Raw genomic sequence first — 21,224 nt, 5'->3', positions numbered from 1 at the left:
ACCTGACTGGAATCCAGGACACCCAGGTGTGCAGAATCATATGCCCGGGACCTGTTGTCCAGCCTCAGTTTCCATCCAGTGGAGCTAACATCTCCTAAATGGTAAAAACAGCACCGTCCCTAGCAGGTTTCCTCCTGTGAGAACCCAATACCGAGTCAGGATTGCAGGATTTGCTGAGCTACAACTGGCATCCTCAGACCCATGTGGAGGTGCCCGTGGGCAGAGCAGGGAGTCCCAGCTGGCAGAGCCACAGGGGGAGATGTAGCTGGCCCGGGAACACCGTGGGTGGGCCGAAGGCGTGGATGGTAGGACCCTGGGGACCAGCAGAAGTGTGGGCAGCAGCGGGGGATGCCCCAGCCTGGCTGACGGTGGTCTTGGTAACCAGCCATGTGGATTAGTGGGAACAGGAAGAACCAGTCCAGAGGACCCTTATTACCTTCCTCTCTCTCTAGGGTTCCCCCACCGGGCACCCTCCCCTCCCCTCTCTGGGGATGGGCCTGGCCCCTCCCTCCCTGGCTCCTACCTCCCCTCCACCCCGTGCCCCGCAGGAATGATGTCACTGGGTTATTCCTGGCTCGCTTCTCCCAGCAGGCAGAAGGCTGACGAACCCAGAGGGAGCCCCGCTGGGGATCGTCTGGGGACCCCGCTGTAGAGTCGGAACCTTCTCGTCCCTTCCTCCTCTGCATATGCCGCGAAATCTACCTCTCCTGCTTTCCTCCTGCCCAAATCCCACACCCTGGCCCTGGCCAAGAGAAGGTACTGATGCCCACCTAGAGAGCCAGACCGAGGCTTCATGCTTTCTTTATTTCACCCTTCCGGGGTGGGATGTGGGGGTGGCTGGCACCCATGAGGGGCTGGAGAACACTCACTGAAACCAACCTGGAACCAAGCATGGGAAGGGAGGGACTTGTCCCAAGCAGCAGGCGAGAACAGGACCCAGGTACCCTGTCCCCCAGACCCATTCCCTGCTACAGCCTCTCGGCTCCGCATTTCCCCCCAACCCTGCCCTGCTCTTCTCCTCCAGAGTGATGGCTAAATCAGGGAAGGGACGTCTGGTCCAGGGATATGAATTTGCAGAATGCTTATCTGTCACCCTCTGTGTTGGAGAAACTCAGCCCTGCCTGGGGCTACACTCCCTGTCCCCAATGACATGCACTTGAACCCCACCACCCTTCAGCCTAATGGAAAGAGCACAGGCCTGGAAGTCAGAGGACCTGGATTCTAATCCCAGCTCTGCCACATATATGCTGTGTGACTGGAGACAAATCACTTAAATTTCTCTGCCTCAGTTACTGCATCTGTAAAATGGGGATTAAGACTGTGAACCCCATGTGGGACAGGACCTGTGTCTGACCTGATTACTCTGACCTGATTGCCTCGTGTCTTCCCCGGTGCTTAGAACAGTGCTCGACACATAGTACATGCTTAACCAATACCAGAAATATTATTATTATTATTCAGCCGAGTGTCACAGGGATTGGGTCCCACGAGGCTTCTGAGCTCTGTGTCTGGGATTGCTGCCTCCCCCGTAATCGCAAATAGCCATGGTCATCATCTCCTTCGTCATCGCCATCCTCACCATCGCCATCCTCCCCAAACCCTCCATGGCCAACTGGGGGGAGCCTTACTGCCGGGCATAGCAGCCCCCCCAGCCGGACCCCAAAGGAGGGCTGGTGGACTAACACTTTTGAGCAATCCCCATCAGAAACACACGATTCAGCATGGCCTAGAGGATAGAGCACAGGCCCGGGAGTCAGAAGGACATGGGTTCTAATCCCAGCTCTGCCACTTGTCTGCTGTGTGACCTTGAGCAAGTCACTTCATTTCTCTGGGCCTCAGTTACCTCATCTGAAAAATGGGGCTAAAGACTGCGAGCCCCATGTCTAACCTGATGAGCTTGGATCTACCTCAGTGTTTAGAACTGTCCTTGACATTTACTAAGCACTTAATAAGTACCATTATTAGTATAAATCATCCCTGAGGGTGGAAAGGGGGCACTTCTGGCCTAAGCTCCAGCCCTCAGGAGTCCCCACCCCGGCCCATCCTCTCTTCCCAGGATCTCTTAAGGACTTTCATCTTCCTGCTCTCTGGAAAGGAGAACTGAGGCTGGGCAGGATGGCCACCACATGAGGAGGAGGAGGAAGAGGCCCAAGAAGCCAGGTATCCCTCTTCCCAGGCCCCTCCCTGATGGGGGGTGTCACTGGCATGAAGCTTCCACTGGTCTGTGGCCAGGGGGAATCTTATTCAGATCCCTGACCCCCTCCCCGCTGACCCATTAGTCCGGGCTTCCCAGGGACAGACGGGAGAGGCCCGGTAACTTCCTTGCTCCCCTCCCCCCCCGGCAGCAGAAATGAACCCGATTAAGGCAGCTAGAGACCCTGGAGGCTGAGGTCCGAGCATCCTGCCTCCTGGGGGTGGGGGTGGGGGTAGGGGAAGGGGATTGAACAGATGTGGTTGCCGTGGTAACTCCCTTCTCGGCTGAGCTTCCTGCATCCCTGCATTACCATGGTTTGGGGGTAGGGATGGGACGGAGAAGGCAGTCTCTACATCTCCAGGTGGCAGTCTTGAAACCTTACCGAACTGGGCTGTGGTGCCGGACTGAGGCCTTGGGCACACCCCTCACAGGGCCCGGAGGTCTTCCCCTTGGAACAGTCATGGGGAGGGAGGAGAGAGGGACGGATGGGCAGGGCATGACCCTCTTTTGGGATCCTGATAATTCTCAGTTGGGTGAGGGCGGGATGTCTGGACAGCTCTCACTGCCTTGGCCCTTCAGCTCAAAGCAGGACGTCAGTCCTTGGGGTTTCATCAGTGATGCTGGCCTCTGGAGTGCTGGTGACCTTGGGCAAGTCACTTAACCTCTCTCTCTCTGGACCCTCGATTCTTTCTACATGGAAAGAATAACCCCTCCTCCCTGAGCACTTTAGGGCCGGGGTCAGGGGGGCACACGAGTCCCTGGCCTAAATGTGCCTTGAGCTCAATGGAAATGAGTGTTGGTCACAGCTGGGTTTCCTGCTCCTCCCCCCTCCCTAATGGTAAATTTCTGGGTTCCTCAAAGTAGGAGGCAGCTGTCCCTTTAGTATCCCCAGGCCCAGTTTTTTCTGCTCAAGCTCCCCTGCTGACCCCAGAGTCAGCCTGCCAGGAAACTGTGGACTGAGGGCTCTTGGAACCCTCTCCTGCCTTTCATCAATCAATCAATCCATTGTATTTTTTAAGTGTTTCCTGTGTGCCGAGCACCTTACTACTACTACTAATAATAATGATGGCATTTATTAAGCGCTTACCATGTGCAAGCACTGTTCTAAGCGCTGGGGTAGATACAAGGTAATAAGGTTGTCCCACATGGGGCTCACAGTCTTAATCCCCATTTTACAGGTGAGGTAACTGAGGCACAGAGAAGTTAAGTGACTCACCCAAAGTCACACAGCCGATAAACGGCGGAGCTGGGATTAGAACCCATGACCTCTGACTCCCAAGCCCGTGTTCTTTCCACTAAGCCATGCTACTAAGCTCTCGGGAGAGTCCAATATAACAGAGTTGGCAGACACGGGCCCTGCCCACAAGGCGCTTACAGTCTAGAGGCCCCTGTGGCTCTGCCTTCTCCTGGGCCCTGGAAAAGCTCTGAGGAGAAAGTGAGATGTGGGATCCCTGTCCCAGCCCCCTGGTTCCTTGGCTGAGAAGGCACAGCCCCTCCCCAGCCGGGGCAGTTCCATCCGGAGCAACCCCGCTCTATGTTTTCAGCTACTGTTTAAAAGAAGGAAAAAGCTTCATGGGCAGGAGGTGACAGGTCTACCCGCCGCTGTGACGGAGGCTGGCAGGTCTCCCTGGGGCTGCGGGCAGCCGAGGTGGGGGGGCCTGGTCGCAGCCTGCGCTCCCTCCTGGAGTTGGGGTGGGTGGGGGCTCTGCGTCACCATCCCAGGAATTGCCACCCACCCTGGGGCCGGGGTCTAAGGGATGGAGAGGGAGGGAGCGAGCGGGGCTGATGCTGCATCCCTTCCCTGCCCCATTATTGGTTAGCGATGAGCTCACTGCTTCCCGGGCTGGCTGCATGGGATTGGACGAGGCGCAGGGATGCTGCTGTCAGCTGGAAAGGAGCCACTCATTCATGGAGGGATGAGGGCTCCGTTTCCTTGTGTGTGTGTGTGTGTGTGTGTGTGTGTGTGTGTATGCATGTACGTGTGTGTGTGTGTGCGTGTGTCTGAGTGTGTGTGAGAGAGAGAGAGAGAGAGAGAAAGGCAGGGATGCGCTCAACCCAGCATCTCTGAAAAGACTGGAGAGAGAATGGCTGAGCCCGAGGCCCCCGACGGCTTGCCATTAACTCCTTCTGCACCAGCCCTCCAGCCCCACCCTGCTCCACTTCTAGCTCCTGCCTTGGTTTCCCCAATCCTCCTTATCCTGGTTGGCCATAAGACTCCTATCCAAGGAGGTCTTGGACTTCTCCTCTGTTCTCCCAACCCTTCGTCCCAAAGCATCTCCCATGAGTCATGGCTCACCATTCCTATGTTGGGGAAATGAAAGCTTTAGCATCTCTCCCCCGCTCCCTGCCCAACCCAAGGTGAGGTCTGTCTCATTCCAGCCCTGTATTGAGGAGAAGGATTCCCTGCGTGCTCCCCTGGCATCCCATTGCCAACCCAGGCAGCAGCTCCTCACCTCACTAAGGTCAAGAAAGTGTTTGGTGCCTGTGACACCTTCCCCAGCTCCAGCCCAGTCCCTGGCATCTCTGGTCCTGCCCCTTCTCCCCTCTCCGCAGGTTTACCTGCTCAGAAGCCTGCAGCGTCAGGAGCGGTTTCGCACCAGCACCGGTGGAGCACCAGAGGAGCACCAGAGGAGCACCAGTGGAGCACCAGTGGAGTACCAGCAGAGCACCAGCAGAGCTCAGACCTCAGAACTCAGAGATCCCGACGGCGAGGAGAGTCTGCCAGAAGCTCTGGATCCGACTCAGGGGGAGGGAAGGAGTCAGGGTCAGAGAGGACCCTCTTCAAGCCAGCTAGAGAGGTGCGGGGATCTGACTGTGGGGTCTGGAGGTTGCCCAGGTATTTCCTGCCCCCTGCCCCAAACTAGTCCGAACCGGGCCCTTGCCCGCTCAGCCCCACGCTGCTTGGACTATGCGGGCTGGACAGGGTCCCATAGCTGGCCAGACCTATTCTCAGAAGCCAGCAGTAGGAGGGGAGGGGGTCAGACAGGCAGGACACGACCCTTCTCCTGGCCTTGGGGGAGTTGGAGAGAGGAGAGGCTAGGATGGAGAGGGGAAGGATTTGTCCTATAGGCACCAAAAGGCAGCAAGGACGTTTGAGGGAGGGGGGAATCAGCAGGAGAGTCCCCCGTTCCTTCATCTTGCGGCAGGCAGGACAGCCAAACCCCCAAATCCCCGGGAGATGACCACTACTGCTGGACAGCCCATGACCCCCTGCCCCCCAGGATGGAGTCACGGGGAAAGGAGTCCCCATGAACAGAGATCTCTCCCTGACCTCCACCTCTCTCTGTCTTCCTTGGGACCCCCGAGACTGATCCAGCACCCCAGTCCCTGTCCTTTCTGCCCCCCTCCCCAGCACCCCAGTGCAGACCCCGGGAGTTCTGTCCCCACCGCGCTCCCCGCCATCTCCCGCAGATGTCCCTACCACCTCTCTGGCTCCTAGGCAGACCGGAGGATGCCCCCCGACCTCCCACCCCTCACCTGCACCTGCACGAAGGAGCCCCGGTAGAAGCAGCAGGCGGCGGCGGAGAGGGCACTCCAGAGGCTGCAACGCTCCGTCATCGCCAGGGTCTGGGGGGTCCGGGCCCCGGGGTCAGCAGGGTAGGGGTGGGCCGGAGCCTGGGGTTGGGGGTGTGGGGGCGTGGGGGTCCGGCCTGGGCTGGGACCGGGCTGCTGGTGCCTCTGTTCAGCTTAGATTTGCTGCCTCTTCCCCGATTACCTCATCTCCTTGTCAGGACCGGGGGAGGAGCAGGGGGAGGGAGGGAAGGACAGAGGGGCGGGGAGACCCCACCCCCAGCCGGCGGGAAGAGAGAGAGAGAGAGAGGGGAGGGGGCTATTGTTCCTCCCTCTGCCCGCCCTAAGCTTCTCCTAGTCCCCCTTCCTGGGAGCCCACCCTCCTCCCATCTCCCAGCCCTTCCTCATGCGGGGGACCCCTTCCCGCCCCCTCCCAAAGTGCCAGGGAAGACCAGGAATAGGGTCTGGGAGTTGGGGGGGCAGGGACCAGGGATGCTTGGAGAAGGTCCAGATCCCATTGTTCGCTCCTCTTCACATATCCCCGTCCCTCTCCCTGAGGACAGTTCCATCCTCCACTGACCCTCCGCACCAGGTACCACCCTAACTCTTCCCCCACACCCTGCACCCTGCACCCTCCAGAGCCGATGGCTCGTCCGGCCTGGTCACCCCCTCCCCTCGAATCCTGCACCCTGCAGATCAGAGGCCCCTGTGGAGGGGATGCTGGTGAACCAGCCTGGAGAGGAGAAGGCTGATAGGCGATTGAACAGCGGTGATTAACCTGGGGCTGGTTACCGTAGGGAACGCACTCCCTATTGATTGAGGACCGACCGGACGGAGGGAAACGGACTGGAGCTTTAGCATGATGGATTTCAGTCAGACTAGCTCTCTGGGAGAATTTTCTGCCTGTGGGTTGTGAGTCATGCTGGGACAAATGACCGAGGGAGATTGGGAGATCTCTTTTCTGGAGGAGTGGAGCTGCCTGGGTTGGTTTAGGCAGGGAGGGGGATGGCCTAGGTGACCCTCTCGAGGACCTCTCCCACCCCAGCAGTTTAGAATTTTCCTCGCCCTGGGCTGGAGCAGAAGCGATGAAGTTTCATGAGTAGAGAAAGTCTGTGAGCCTGGATTCCTGAGATTTCTCCTTCCTTATTCCCCTCCTATCTATCAGGGCTCCCAGTAAAACTCCCTCATCTGCCTTGCACCTTGGTTTTGCTGGTTATGTGTGACAGCTGATGGCCTCTCCAAAGGCGGCCTGAGAAGGGTTGGGCTCAAACCTGGTTCTGCCGCTTGCCTGCTGTGTGACCTCAACTTCTCGGGGCCTCAGTTTCCTCAACTGTAAAATGGGGATTCAATACCCGGCCTCCCTCCCCTTTAGTGAGCACCAGGCGGGATGGGGATGGTGTCTGATCTGATTGTACTGTACCGACCCCAGCAGTGCTTAGCACAGAGTAAGTGATAAACTAATACCACAAACGTTATTATCAATAAAATTAAAAAATAGTACTTTTATGGTATCTGTTAAGCCTTCACTGTACTAAGCCTGTACTAAGTGCTGAGGTAGACATAAAATAATCAGGTGGGACACAGACTATGCCCCACATGAGGCTCAGAGTCTTAATCCCCATTTTATAAATGAGGTAACTGAGCCCCAGAGAAGTGAAGTGGCTTACCCAAGGTCACACAACAGGCAAGTGGCAGAGCTGGGATTAGAACCCAGGTCCTTCTGACTCCTAGTCCTGTGCTCTACCCACTATGCCATCCTGTTTCTTCTTCTTCCTAATAATAATCACAATGATCAATCAATCAAAAATGTTGAGGGGCCACACTGTACAGAACACTGTACTAAGTGCATGATTCCTGCCCTCAAGGAGAGTACAATCTAGCAAGAAAGATGAACCAAAATAAATGACCAGATAGGAGGAAGTAACAGAGTATAGGATTCATAAATGAGTGCTAAGGGGGTTGTGAGTACCTAAGTGCTTAGATGATACAAAAGTGCTGGAGTGATGGTTTCAGGAAGCAGGACAATGGGGGGTACAAAGTGGAGAAATTGGAGGTGAATTAGGGAAAGCCTCCTGGAGATGTGATTTCAGAACGACTTTGAAGATGAGGAGAGCAGTGTTCTTTCTGTATGATGTGAAGGTGAAGGTGAACTCTCCTTGTGGACAGAGTTCCGGGCCCAGGGCAGGGTGTGAGCAAGAGGTTGGAGGTGAGAGAGATGGGGCTGAGGTACGATGAGAAAGTAAATGTGAAAGGGACAAAGGATAGGGTGAGCTGAGGTGCAGGGGAAGAACAGCAGTGTGGTCTAGTGGATAGAGCGCAGGCCTGGGAGTCAGAAGGACCTGGTTCTAATCCCGGCTCCGCCACTTGTCTGCTATGTGACCTCGGGCAAATCGCTTCACTTCTCTGGGCCCCAGTACCTCATCTGTCAAATGGGGATTAAGACTGTGAACTCCACATGGGACATGGACTATGTCCAACCTGATTTGCTTGGATCTACCCCAGCTCTTGGAACAGTGCTTGACACATATTAAGCACTTAACAAATATGATGATTATTATAATTATTGTTATTATTAATAAAAGAGAGGGTAAGTAGGAGGGGAGAGCTGACTGAGACCTTTAAAGGCAATGGTCAGGTGTTCCTGTTGGATGTGGAGAGGAATGGGCAACCATCGCAGGTTTTGGAAGAGTTGAGAGGTGTGTACAGAGTGAGGTTTTACGAAGATGATCTGGGCAGCAGAAGTGATGTATGTCCTGGAAAGGGGAGAGACGGGAGGTAGGGAGATCCTTGACGAGATTCGGTGAGCAGGGCGGCCCGTTTAGATGGAGAAGAGGGGACAGATTCTGGATACGTTGTGACGAAAGAACAGGTGGAATTTGACACCAGACTGAAAATGGGAGTTGAGAGAGAGTGGGGAGTCAAGGCTAATGTCAAGGTTGTGGGCTTGAGAGACGGGGAGGATGGTGGGGTTCTTAAATGGGACGGGCAGGTTAGAGGAGAGGATTGGGGAGGGAAGATGAGTTCGTTTTGAGGCATGGCAAGAATTCAGGTGTCCTGACTCCTATCCCCAGCTCCGACACAGGAGAGCCATGTCATTCTCCCTGAGCCCCTCTGTACCCCAATCCACACGGCCCCCATCTCCCCACCCCCACCAGGTCACTCTGACCTTTTCTCCTTTTAATGGCTCCATTTTCCTCTCTTCACACCAGGGGGCAGAGTGGAGTCAACAGATATAAAAGTGATTGATTGATTTATGTCACTATCTGTTCTCCTCCTCTAGACCCTAGGTCCTTGTGGATAGGAAACGTCTCTACCAACTCTATTGTACTCTCCCAAGAGTTTAGTGCAGTGCTCTGCCCTCAGTAAAGCTCAGTTAATACCATGGATTGAATGACTGATGGATTGCTTTGAGATTTCTGGAAAGTAAGGGCTGCATGGAGCCTCAGAGTTCAGGTTTGGGACTTGTGCCCCATCAGGAAGCTGACCTGATACCCAGAGGTTGAACAAGGAACTCCTCTGGATTCCTCAGACAGCAAGATCGCAGGGGAGAGAGTAACCCACGCATCTGGGTTTTAATAATCATAATAATAATAATGATGGTATTTGTTAAGTGCTTACTATGTGCCAAGCACTGTTCTAAGTGCTGAGCTAGATACAAGGTTATCAGGTTGTCCCACTTGGGGCTCACAGTCTCGATCCCCATTTTACTGATGAGGTCACTGAGGCACAGAGAAGTTAAGTGACTGGCCCAAAGTCACACAGCTGACAAGTGGCAGAGTCGGGATTAGAGCCCACCATCTCTGACTCCCAAGCCCCGTGCTCTTTCCACTAAGCCATGCTGCATGTATCTGCTAAATCCTTAGTATGTGCCACTGCACTGGGGTAGATACGAGATAAGCAGCATTATCTACTGGAAAACAGCATGAGCCTGAGAGTCAGAGGACCTAGGTTTTAATTTTAGCTTTACCAAATGCTTGCTCTGTGTCCTTGGGCAAGTAATTTTACTTCTCTTGTGCCTCAGTTACTTCATCTGTAAAATGGAGATTGAGGCCATGAGTCCAACCTGATTATCTTGTATCTATCCCAGAGCTTGGTTGAGTGCCTGACACACAGAAAGCCCTTAACAGAAAACCTAAACAAAACCAAAAAAAAAGACACTCCAAAAAAACAAGGCCTTGGGGGAGAGAGTTACTTATCAATAAATCAATCAATCAATCACTCGTATTTATTGAGCACTTACTGCATGCAGAGCACTGTACTAAGTGCTTAGGAGAGTAGTCAGTCTCTCATATTTATTGAACACCTACTGTGTGCAGAGGACTGTACACGCTTGGGAGGGTAAAATACATGTTCCCTGCCCACAGTGAGCTTACAGTCTAGAGGTCCCTGTCCCCCACTAAGCCTCAGATCACCCATCTGCTTCAGTCAAGGTCAGAAGCCTGGATAGATTCGGAGGGCCCAGGGCTGGGGAACCACCGAACGGCAGTTATGGAAGATGGGCAGAGGAGAAGATGGGGGCATGAGAACTGGGGCTACCAAATTTGGGAGACGTCAAAACACTTTTCCCAAGAGGTGTAATTTGAAGCAGCAAAGGGTTTCGACTCCCTGAGCCACTGGGGGACCCAGGCGCACAGAGGAGGAGGGACAGGCCTGGGGGAGATAAAATCAGGACCTAAAGTACTCGAGCTTTTTCTTTATGGCATTTAAGTGCTTACTATGTGCCAGGCCCTGTACTAAGCGATGGGATAGATACAACCTAATCAGGTGGGACACAGTCCCTGTCCCACATGGGGCTCACAGTCTTCGTCCTCATTTTACAGATGAGGTAACTGAAGCGCAGAGAAATGAAGTGACTTGTCCAATCTCACCCAGCGGATGAGTGGTGGAGGTGGCATTAGAACCCAGTTTCTCCTGACGCCCAGGCCCAGGCTCTATCCACTAGGCCACATAGTTTCTCAAGTTTCTGAAGCAAACTAGATGTTCCAGCTATACCCCGGTCCTTCTCCCAATTGCCCCAGTTCCCCAAAACAACTACTTCAGTACCCAAGCTCCCCCAACAACTACCCCAGTACCCCCAGCCTCCTCAAAGTGCCCTGTTCCCCTTCCCCCAAAGACTCTCTGTCGAGTTGGGTGACGTTTCCTGACCCCCAGGATCTGGATGAAATTTACTTACCCTTACATATTCGCTGCCGGACTCCTGTCCATTGGGGACCCTAGAAGGAAAAAAAAATATGGTACTTGTTAAGCGCTTACTGTGTGTCAAGCACTGTTTTAAGGACTGGTGTAGATACAAGTTAGTCATGTTGGATATAGTCCCACATAGAGCTCATGCTCTTAATCCCCATTTTCCAGATGAGATAACTGAGGCACAGAAAAGTGAAATGACTTGCCCAAGGTCACACAGCAGACACGTGACAGAACCAAGATTAGAACCCATCACCTTCCGACTCCCAATCCTATGCTCTATCCATTAAGCCACAGAGGAGACGGATGAATGGCATTGAAAGGGCAGCAGCCCTTTTCTCCCTTAGAACCAAGGGACAGTTCTGCCCTCCAGCCCATCCTAACCTCCACCAGAGCTCTCAGGTCAGGCCTCCTCTTGGGTCAGGCCAGAACCTTGAGAGGTCACCAAATCCATCCCCCTGCCTCCAGGCATGACAACTCCCAAGTCAACTTAGATTGGTTTATTTATAGTAATGTCTGTTTCTCCCTCTAAACTGTAGGCTTGTTGTGGGCAGGGAATGCATTATATTGTGCTCTCCCAAACATTTACTACCAGCCTTGATTACTATATCTGTATCAGCCTCCTTGCTGACCTCCCTGACTCCTGTCTCTCCCCACTCCGGTCCACACTTCACTCTGCTGCTGGCATCATTTTTCAACAAAAACATTTGGATCTTGTATCCCCGCTCCTCTAGAAACTCCAGTGGTGGCCCATCCACATCAGCATCAAACAGAAACTCCTCACCATTGGCTTTAGAGCGCTCAATCACCTTGCCCCCTCCTACCTCACCTCTCCACTCTCCTACTACAAGCCAGCCCATACACTTTGCTCTTCCTGATGCTAACCTTCTCATTGTACTTCGATTTCATCTATCTTGCTGCCCACCTCTCATTCACATCCTGCCTCTGGCCTGGAACGCCCTCCCTCCTCATATCCGACAGACAATGACTCTCCCACTTTCAAAGCCTTATTGAAGGCGCCTCTCCTCCCAGAGGCCTTCCCTGACTAAGCCCTTCTTTCCTCTTCTCCCACTCCCTCCTGCATCATCCTGACTTGCTCTCTTTATTCATCCCCATTCCCCAGCCCCACAGCACTTATGTCCATATCTGGAATTTATTTATATATATGCCTGTCTCCCCCTCTAGACTGTAAGCTCACTGTAGGCAGGGAATGTCTGTTTATAATAATGTTGGTATTTGTTAAGTGCTTACTATGTGCAGAGCACTGTTCTAAGCGCTGGGGTAGACAGAGGGGAATCAGGTTGTCCCACATGGGGCTCACAGTCTTAATCCCCATTTTACAGATGAGGTAACTGAGGCACAGAGAAGTTAAGTGACTTGCCCACAGTCACACAGCTGACAAGTGGCAGAGCTGGGATTCGAACTCATGACCTCCGACTCCAAAGCCCCTGCTCTTTCCACTGAGCCACGCTGCTTCTCTTTATTGTTATATTATACTCTCCCAAGGGCTTAGTACAGTGCTTTCCACATAGTATGTGATCAATAGATATGATTGATTGAATGAATGAATGCAAGTGCTCTGCAGACAGTAAGCCCTCAATAAGTATGATTGACTTTAAGCTCATTGTGGGCAGGGAATGCATCTCATATTGTTGTGTTGTACTCTCCCAAGTACTTAGTACAGTGCTCTGCATACAGTAAGTGCTCAAAAAATATGATTGATTGATTGATTGATTGATTGATGAGAATCTCTCCAGGGCTTAAAGAAACCCCACACTTGCCTTCAGACACCAATTCCAGAGTTTCCCAAACCTCGGTCAGAAAGTTCTTCCTTGGGTCCAACCTAAATCCCTCACAGTATATCACTGCCTCAGACAGAACCCCTTGGTGGTAGGAAGTGAGACGGCTCTATCTCTGGCTAGCGGTGGCAGCAGCAGTAGCAGCAGAAGGCTAGGAGGGCCAGCTGGGTGGAACTTTCCCCGGGTGGAGTGTTGTGTCCCGGTTTCCGGCTATTCAGGCCCGGATATCCAGGCTCTTCTGGGAACAGGGAGTTCCCGGAGCCCTGGGATCACACAAGTGTTTCCTCTGGCTCTTCCTGCCCAGCTTCCCCCATCGCCCTGGCTTGGGGCAGGAGTGTGCAGGGAGCAGGACTCAGGAAGGTGGGGGGAGGGCACAGGGGAGAGGAGGGAAGCGGGATGGGTCCTGGAAGCAGGGCTGGACACAACGTCCAGCCCATCCCAGGATCAGTTCCCAGGAAGCAGATCGGATCCTCTAGGCTCAGAGGCTTCACCCTTAAACTCAAGGACTGGGTCTGTTATTTAATGTTAGTTATGTAGTGGATAGGGCACGAGCCTGGGAGCCAGAAAGACCTGGTTCTAATCCCGTTCTGCCACTTGTTTCCTGTATGACCCTGGGCAAGTCACTTCACTTCTCTGGGCCTCAGTTCCCTCATCTGTAAAATGGGGATTAAGACTGTGAGCTTCATGTGGGACAGGAACCGTGTCCAACCTGGTTAACTTGTATCTACCCCAGCACTTGGAACATGCCTGGCACGTAAATGCTTAACAAATTAAAAAAAAGATGGATGGGGCACTTTTCCGCCCATGTTAATGACCAAATCCATTACTAAATAATATCAGTTATTGAATCCTGGAGAAAATTGATTCTTTACTCAGTTGAATTAATAACTGAATTGGGTGGATTTAATAATTCATATCATTAATTGGATTAATTCAGCTAATGAATATTAATTACCATTAGTAGTAGTCCATGACTTTCTCCAAAGAGCTTATAGCACTTTCCTGATTTGACCTACTTCCTCTTACAGGCATGGGACTCAGTAATAATGATAACTGTGGGATTCGTTAAGCGCTTGTGCCCAGCACGACACCTAGTTCTGGGGTAGATACAAGATCGTCAGAGTCGACACAGCCCTTGTTCCTCATGGGGTTCACAGTCTAAGTGAGTGGGAGAACAACTACTGAATCCCCATTTTACAAAATGAAGAAACTGAAGCTCAGAGAAGTGAATAGACTTGCCCAAGGACACACAGTAGACAAACGGCATTTTCAGGATTAGAATCCGGATCCTCTTACTCTCAGGTTCATGCCCTTTCCAAAAGGCCCCGCTGCTCCTTCTCTGTGGGCAGCTGGTGACTCGATAGCATATAGAGCAAAACTGGTGTCAGGGAAAGGTGGAAACGGGCTCCAGGTCACACAGCACATTGACGGCAGAATTGGGATGAAACTCAGAGATATCCTGCCTTCTGGCTCTGGTCACCAGGCCCGTGGCCAATGAGGAGGGAGGATCTGCCTTTGATTGTTGGGCTTCCCCAACGCCATGGTAAAATAGGGTTGGGGAGAGGGAGACACTTTCTATTCCTTGGGGAAATGGGACGATGTGTAGCACTCAAGGGATCTGGGGACAAAGGGAACACCTTTGTAAATAAAGCCTTGGAGGAAGAAAGCTGATGTCAGTCTTCCCTGTATGAGGCATCCAAGAGCGCTGAGAGCCCCTAGGCCTCACACTCAGCTCCCAACAGAGCCAGGGTCCTCAGAGATCCTGGAGGCATGGGTGGTGTGACTTCACTATTCACTGATAGCGCTCAAGAGAGAAGCAGGGAGAAGCAATGTGACCTAGTGGATAAAGCACAGGGCTGGGAGTCAGAAAGACCTGGGTTTTAATCCCGGCTCTGCCGCTTGTCTGCAGTGTGACCTTTGGGCAAGTCGCTTCACTTCTCTGCACCTCAGTTCCCTCATCTGTAAAATGGGGGTTAAGACTGTGAGCCCCTATGGGAGGGAGGCTGTGTCCAACCCATATTGCTTGTATCCACACCCCCAACAGCATTTAGTACAGTGCCTGGCACATAGTAAGCACTTAACAAATACCATAATCATTTTTTATGATTATCAAGGAGACCAGATCCCCCTTTGCCACCCCTCCCTCAACCTCACCCCAGAATTGCCAGACGGAGGACCGACCCTCCCCTCTAAGCTATAAACTCCTTGAGGGAAGGGAACGTATCTACCAACTCCGTTTTATTGTACCCTCCCATGTGCCTAGTGCAGTGATTTGCACACATTAAGCACTCAATAAATATGAATGATTGATTGATTGATTAACCAGCTGAAAACAGGACAATTTCTAATGGACTGGCCAAGCCACTGGCCAAGTGGCTACTGTGGGTGAGGCGGTCATCTTGCTTTGGTCAGGGAGTGTCCATGACTGAAGAGGGATCTGGCCCAGACCTGAGGGAGGCTCCCTCTCAGCTGGCCTTGGTCTCATAGTCTAACTCAGAGAAGCACTTTAGTGTTTAATATTTAAACAAAATCCCTTAATGTTTAAACACTTGTCTTCTCCCAGGGGGTGGGGAGCGTGGGGGGAAATCAACACGGAAATTTACTCGGGAAAGGGGAAGGTGCACTAGACTCAAGGAATCGCCACCTTTTGGAGTTCCCGTTTTTGGGAGGGATGGGGACATTCGGTGCTCCTTCACCTCTGGAGCACCCTTCCACTGAACATCAGGCCCCAACTCACCTCAGGATGCCCCTGATAAGTACCAGGCACTGTACTAAGCGCTGGGGTAGATACAAGCAAATCAGGTTGGACACAGGCCATGTTCCACATGGAGCTCATTGTCTTAATCCTCATTTAGCAGATGAGTTAACTGGGAAGTGACTTGCTCAAGGTCACACAGCAGACAAGTGGCAGAGTCAGGATTAGAACCCATGACCTTCTGACTCAAATTATTAAAGTTAATGGTCTTCATTAAGTCCGGGCATTCTGCTCCTGCCTCTCTTGGGCACTCAGAGCCCCTAAGAGCAGATGGGCTGCAGAGTGGAGCCAGACCTGCAGTTGTGTAGTTGGCCCTGGCCTGGAGCCTGTAGGATGGTTCCTGGAACTGTTCTAGCTTTGCTCCTGGTGGTCTGGCCCAATCAGAGATTTTTGCAGGGTTGAGAAACAATGTGGTATAGTGGGACCTGGGAGTCAGAAGGTCATGAGTTCTAATCCCAGCTCCGCCACTTGTCTGTTGTGTGATCTTGGGCAAATCACTTCACTTCTCTGTGCCTCGCTCATCTCATCTGTAAAATGGGAATTTAGACTGGGAGCCCCACTTGGGACAGGGACTGTGTCCAACCTCATTTGCTTGTATTCATTCAATAGTATTTATTGAGCGCTTACTATGTGCAGAGCACTGTACTAAGCGCTTGGGATGAACAAGTCGGCAACAGATAGAGACGGTCCCTGCCGTTTGACGGGCTTACAGTCTAATCGACCCAAGAACTTAGTACAGTGCCTGGCACTGTACTAAGCATGCTAAGTGCTTTCCAGATACTATTATGGTTATGATTATGATTAATAATAATCTCTCCTTGTGATGGGGAAGGGGTGGAAACTGAGGCATGAGAGAGAGATGTGAGCAGAATGGGGGGAAACTCATCCCACATGCTCGTGGTGGAGCTGGAAAGAGCACCCAGGAGCCAGGAATCCTCACACTGCCCCCAGCCCAGAGGAGCTCCTTTTTCCCTGTAAGGGAAGCCTGGCTGTGCCAAGTTTATGAAAAGCCTGATTTTTGATCAGTGGCCTGCTGCAGCCCCTGCAGTAGATGAGGTGTGGGATGGGGGAGACAAGGAGAATTGGGGCATCAGCCAAGCCCACTCCCCTGGAGTCACAGACTGCTGGGGGGTGTGGGGAAGGGTCGGTCTCAGAGGGAGGTGGGGTGGAAGTAGTCCAGGACAGGGTATCCAGCATTATTTCTATGTTGGAGGTAGAAGCAGTGTAGCCTAATGGAAAGAGCACTGTTTTGGGAATCAAGAGACCTAGGTTCTAATCTTGGCTCTGCCGCTTGTTCCTGTAGGCTGTAAGCTTACTTTTTTATGGTATTTGTTGAGTGCTTATTTTGTGTCAAATACTGTTCAAAGCACTGGGGTAGATATAAGTTAATTAGGTTGCCTCAGTCCTTGTCCCGCATGGGGCTCACAGTCTAAGTAGGAGGGAGAACAGGAGAATTGAAGAATAGAGAAGTTAAGTGATTTGCCCAAGGTCACACAGCAAGTGATTCGCAGGGTTAGGATTAGAACCCAGGTCCTCTGATTCCCAGACCTGTGCTCTTTCCACTAGGCCAGCTTGTGTTGAGCAGGGAATTTGTCTACAGACTGTTGTATTATACTCTTCTAAGCATTTAGTACAGTGCTCTGCACATAGTAAGTGTTCAATAAATAAGATTGATTGATTGATTGTTATGTGCTCTAGGGCAAGTCACTTTACTTCTTTGTGCCTCAGTTTTTTCATCTTTAAAATGGGGATTCAATAGCTTTTCTCCCTCCTCCTTAGACTATGAGCCCTGTGTGGGGCAGGGGCAGTGTCTGATTTGGTGTCATTTTTTTCATGGTATTTGTTAAGCACTTACTATGTACCACACACGATGCCGTGGTGGGATAGGTACAGGATAATTAGGTGAGACACTGTCCATGTCTTTACCCCCATTTTACAGATGAGGTAACTGATGCTTAGAGAATTTGAGTGATTTGCCCGAAGTCATCCAGCAGACAAGTGGCAGATCCGGGATTAGAATCCAGGTCTTCCTGACTCCCAGGCCTGTCCTTTTTCAACCAAGCCACTCTGCTTCTCGTTGTCATTGCATCTACCACATAGCTTAGCCCAGTGTCAGCTGCATAAATATTTAAAAAATGCCAGTTATAATTATTAATATTATTAACATGAGGAAACTTGGAGAAAACTTGATTCTCCCTGGTGGTTGGGATGGGAAACTCTTCTTACTTGTCCCTGGATGGGGACCAGGGGAGTCAAACTTGGGTGGGACAGAGAAGGGAGAGAGGGACTGGGATGTTGTAGGGAGCTCTGGTCTCTGACCTTCTAAGGAATCCCAGCTCTATCACTAATGTTCTGAGTGATCTCGGGCAAGTTCTAACCACTCTGGGCTTCAGATGCCTACTTGGTATGTTGGATATAATAATGTTTCTAATTCTCCAAGTGTTTTCACATTCTTGATTTCATTCCACCTTCATGTCCCTATGAGGTATGAAGATGCAGGTCCCAATTTATTTCTATCCTCACCTTACAGAATAATAATAATAACAATAATAAAAAAATTGCATATTTGCTAAGTGCTTACTGTGTGCCAAGCACTGTACTAAGTGCTTGGATAAATTCAAGATCATCAGGTCCCTCCCAGTCCAAGTCAGAGGGAGAACAGGTATTGAACCTCCATTCTGTAGCTGAGGGAACTGAGGCACACAGAAGTTAAGTGACTTGCCCAAGATTACATAGCAGACAAGTGGCAGAACCAGGATTAGAACACAGGTCCTCTGACTCCTAGGCTCGTGCTATGCTGCCTCCCATTCAACAAACTTTGCCCTTCCCTATTTCCATCCATGACAGGGTTTAGCACCTTAAGGAGAAAGGAACTGTAGACTTTTATAGCGTATCCCTCTGTTATTGCATCATTATTATTATTGTCCAGTCACAGCCTGTCTTGCATCCTCCAAGGATCTCAAAGCCCAGGATAGAACTGGCAGCCTTGCAACATCTTTAGGAGGCAAGAAGGCAGCAGGAACAAATGTCATGAAGAGGAGGAAGCCAGCACGGAGGGGGAAGTGCCCCAAACAGTTGCACAGTAAGCCAGGGCTGGGATTTGAACCCAACTGTCCTGATTCCCGATCCCACCCTCTGATTCTGCCCGACAGCTGCCTCTCCCTGGAGCCGGATGGGCGAGGGGGCGCGGGGGGAAGCAGGAAGAAGGGGAAGCTGGAGAAACGACCGACAGCTGAGAATCCTCCAGCCAGCCAGGCTTCCCCTCCCCCTCTGGCTCCCGCTGACCCTGCTTCACAGCCAGAGTCCCCTTGTGGGGGCAGGGGGGCTGAGGGTCGTGAGAACCCTGGAGAAGGGGATGGGAGTGGGAGCAGGCTGGGAAATTTGGAATTGGAGGATGGTCTGCTTCCTGGGGCCCATCCTGGCCATCGGTCCCAGCCACTGTATCTGGGGAATGAGGCCTAACTGGGACCACACCGTGCCTCAAGCTGGGGGCTGGGAAGGGGTGCTGCTGGAAAGACCCCCTTCCCCTCCACCTCCCAGGCACTTCCCCCAGCCCCTGATAATGGCCAGCAGATACCCAGCTGCTGACATCACCTGGGAGCAGGAGGGTGTGGCTTCTGGGGCTGTGAGACTCTGCTGGCTAGGGGAATTCAAGTGGAGTCATGTTTGTGACTGCTACTTTTCCGGGGGAGGAGAGGCCAGTGGACCCCCATAGTAGGCTGGGTGAGTATGGGTGGTATTCCCCGTCTTTGGACTTCAGGGCCTTTGAATGAAGGGTGCTCTCCACCCCACCTCCCAGTTCCCCAAATGGGAGAGGATAGCCAGGAAGTACAGTGGTCAGGGGAGAGGAAGAAAGGAGGTGGAGGGGGCTGCTGCCTTCAGAACTCTGGGCTTGGGAACAATCCATCTATCAATTAAACATTGGTTCTTGTTGATACCAATTTAGAGAAGCAGTGTGGCTCAATGGAAAGAGCACGGGCTTGAGTGTCAAAGGTCGTGGGTTCTAATCCTGGCTCCACCACTTGTCAGCTGTGTGACTTTGGGCAAGTTACTTAATTTCTCTGGGCCTCAATTACCTCATCTGTAAAATGGGGATTAAAACTGTGAGGTCCCACCTTGGACAACCTGATAACCTTGTATCTCCCCCAGCGCTTAGAACAGTGCTTGGCACATAGTGGTGCTTAACAAATACCTTCAATATCGAGCCTTTGGGGGGCTGAGTTTGAGGGTCTCAGAGCCAACTCTGGGGGCTGAGGATGGGGAGAGCTAGAGGGCTTTTTCCTCTTGGGCTCACATTGATGCAGGAGTGTCCCCTGGGGGCCCAGTGTCCCTGGCCCAGAGCCCTGGCTTTCCCGTCCCCAGCCCGGTGACCTCAGCGGCCTGTTCCTCTGGGATGCAGGGAACCTCCCGCAGCCGCCGCCTGACTGCTCGACCTCCCTTCCTCCGGATCCAGGTGCAGCCCTGGGCTAGCCTCCGGGACCCGGGCCGAGGAAGACACTCCCCACAGGGCTCCTTAGCGTATTCTGGGCATCACCCTCCCCCACCTCCCCCAGCTACCCAAGATCCTCAAACTCTCCCTGAACTTCCCCAACTCCCCAAGCTCCTTCCAATTCCCCTACTCCCTCACAGATCCCTGAGATCTCCCAGCTCCTCCAGCTCCCTGAGCTCTCCCCAATCCCCCAGCTCCCTTAGGTCCCCGACTTTCCCCCACTTCCCCCACTCCCTCAGATCCCTGAGTTCTCCTAACTCCCCCCCAAGTCCCCAGCTCCCTGAATTCCCCCAGCTCCCTCAGATCCCTGAGCTCTCCCCAATCCCCCAGTTCCCTTAGGTCCCCGACTTCCTCCCAGTTCCCCAGCTCCCTCAGATCCCTGAGCTCCCCCCATTCCCCAGCTCCCCCAGATCTCTGGGCTCCCCAAACTCCACCAACTTCCCCAGCTCCCACCAACCCCCCAGCTCCTTCAGATCCCCGAGCTCGCCCAGCTGGCCCAAGCGCCCAGGGACTGTCCCCGACACCGGCCTTCGGGCTGGGGGCACCTGCCCTCCTCCTCCCCGCCCCCGGACTCCGGCCCAGGCCCCTGGACGAGTTGCTGCAACCCAACAGTCACCAAGTCGCCCAGAAGGATTGCTGGGGAATGGAATGAATGGCGATTTCTTGGATTTGACGGTTTGGATTCCTCCGAGGCGTCCGGGGGCCGCCCGATTGTTTATTCTTAAGTGCGAGGCTGGAGAGTCTAGGGCAACAGCTTGGCAGCAGACACAGAAGGCTCTGAAGCCTCAGTGCCCGAGCTTTCCTCTCCTGATCCTTTCCGAGTCGTCTCCCCCACCCATATCCACAGATCCACACCCGCCCCAGAGCCCCTCCGGCCCCTCCGAGGACGCCGCAGGACACGATCCCGGGCTGAGACCACCCCCCTTTTGGCAGCCACCCGCCTCGACCCCCTCCTCCGACCGGGCCGGTCCGGGCCGATTCCCTTCTTCGGCCCCCTTCCCCAGTCTCGGTCCCTCGGGTCCCCGCAAAGCAGCGTCCCTCTCCGGGCGTGGCCTGGGATGCCCACGGACTCACCTGCCATGGCCCAGGGTGTGGTACCTCCTGCCCACTTCCGTCATCTGGGAATCCCACTCACTGTGGCCCCGGGCCGAGAAGTTTTGCGTGCGGCCCCGGGCTCCGGCTCCCTAGTGACTGAGCCGGCGGGGCTGAACTTCAGGGGTTGGGCCGGCTGCCGGAATCCCCCCTCCCTCCCTTCCTTCCCTGGGCCCTCACTCCTCCTCCCGGTCCTCCTCC

General features: G+C 53.0%; 1 protein-coding gene across 4 annotated transcripts in view; it reads right to left on the bottom strand.

The window, feature by feature from the left end:
- Positions 1–21,224, bottom strand: part of SH2D3C (SH2 domain containing 3C) — a 37,783-nt gene that overhangs the window by 8,891 nt on the left and 7,668 nt on the right. For 2 of the 4 annotated variants that reach the window (XM_029063287.1, XM_029063288.1), the window contains exon 3: positions 10,878–10,917. In XM_029063287.1, the coding sequence (XP_028919120.1) occupies positions 10,878–10,917 (40 nt within the window). Of the gene's footprint in view, positions 1–5,671; positions 5,753–10,877; positions 10,918–21,224 lie in introns of those variants that run through there. The other 2 variants (XM_029063289.1, XM_029063290.1) reach the window with 2 other exon arrangements.

This window comes from Ornithorhynchus anatinus, chromosome 4 (assembly GCF_004115215.2).
Source record: "Ornithorhynchus anatinus isolate Pmale09 chromosome 4, mOrnAna1.pri.v4, whole genome shotgun sequence".
NCBI lineage: Eukaryota > Metazoa > Chordata > Mammalia > Monotremata > Ornithorhynchidae > Ornithorhynchus > Ornithorhynchus anatinus.
The sequence above is the reverse complement of the archived record's forward strand: the minus strand, read 5'-3'. Positions and strand labels throughout refer to the sequence as shown.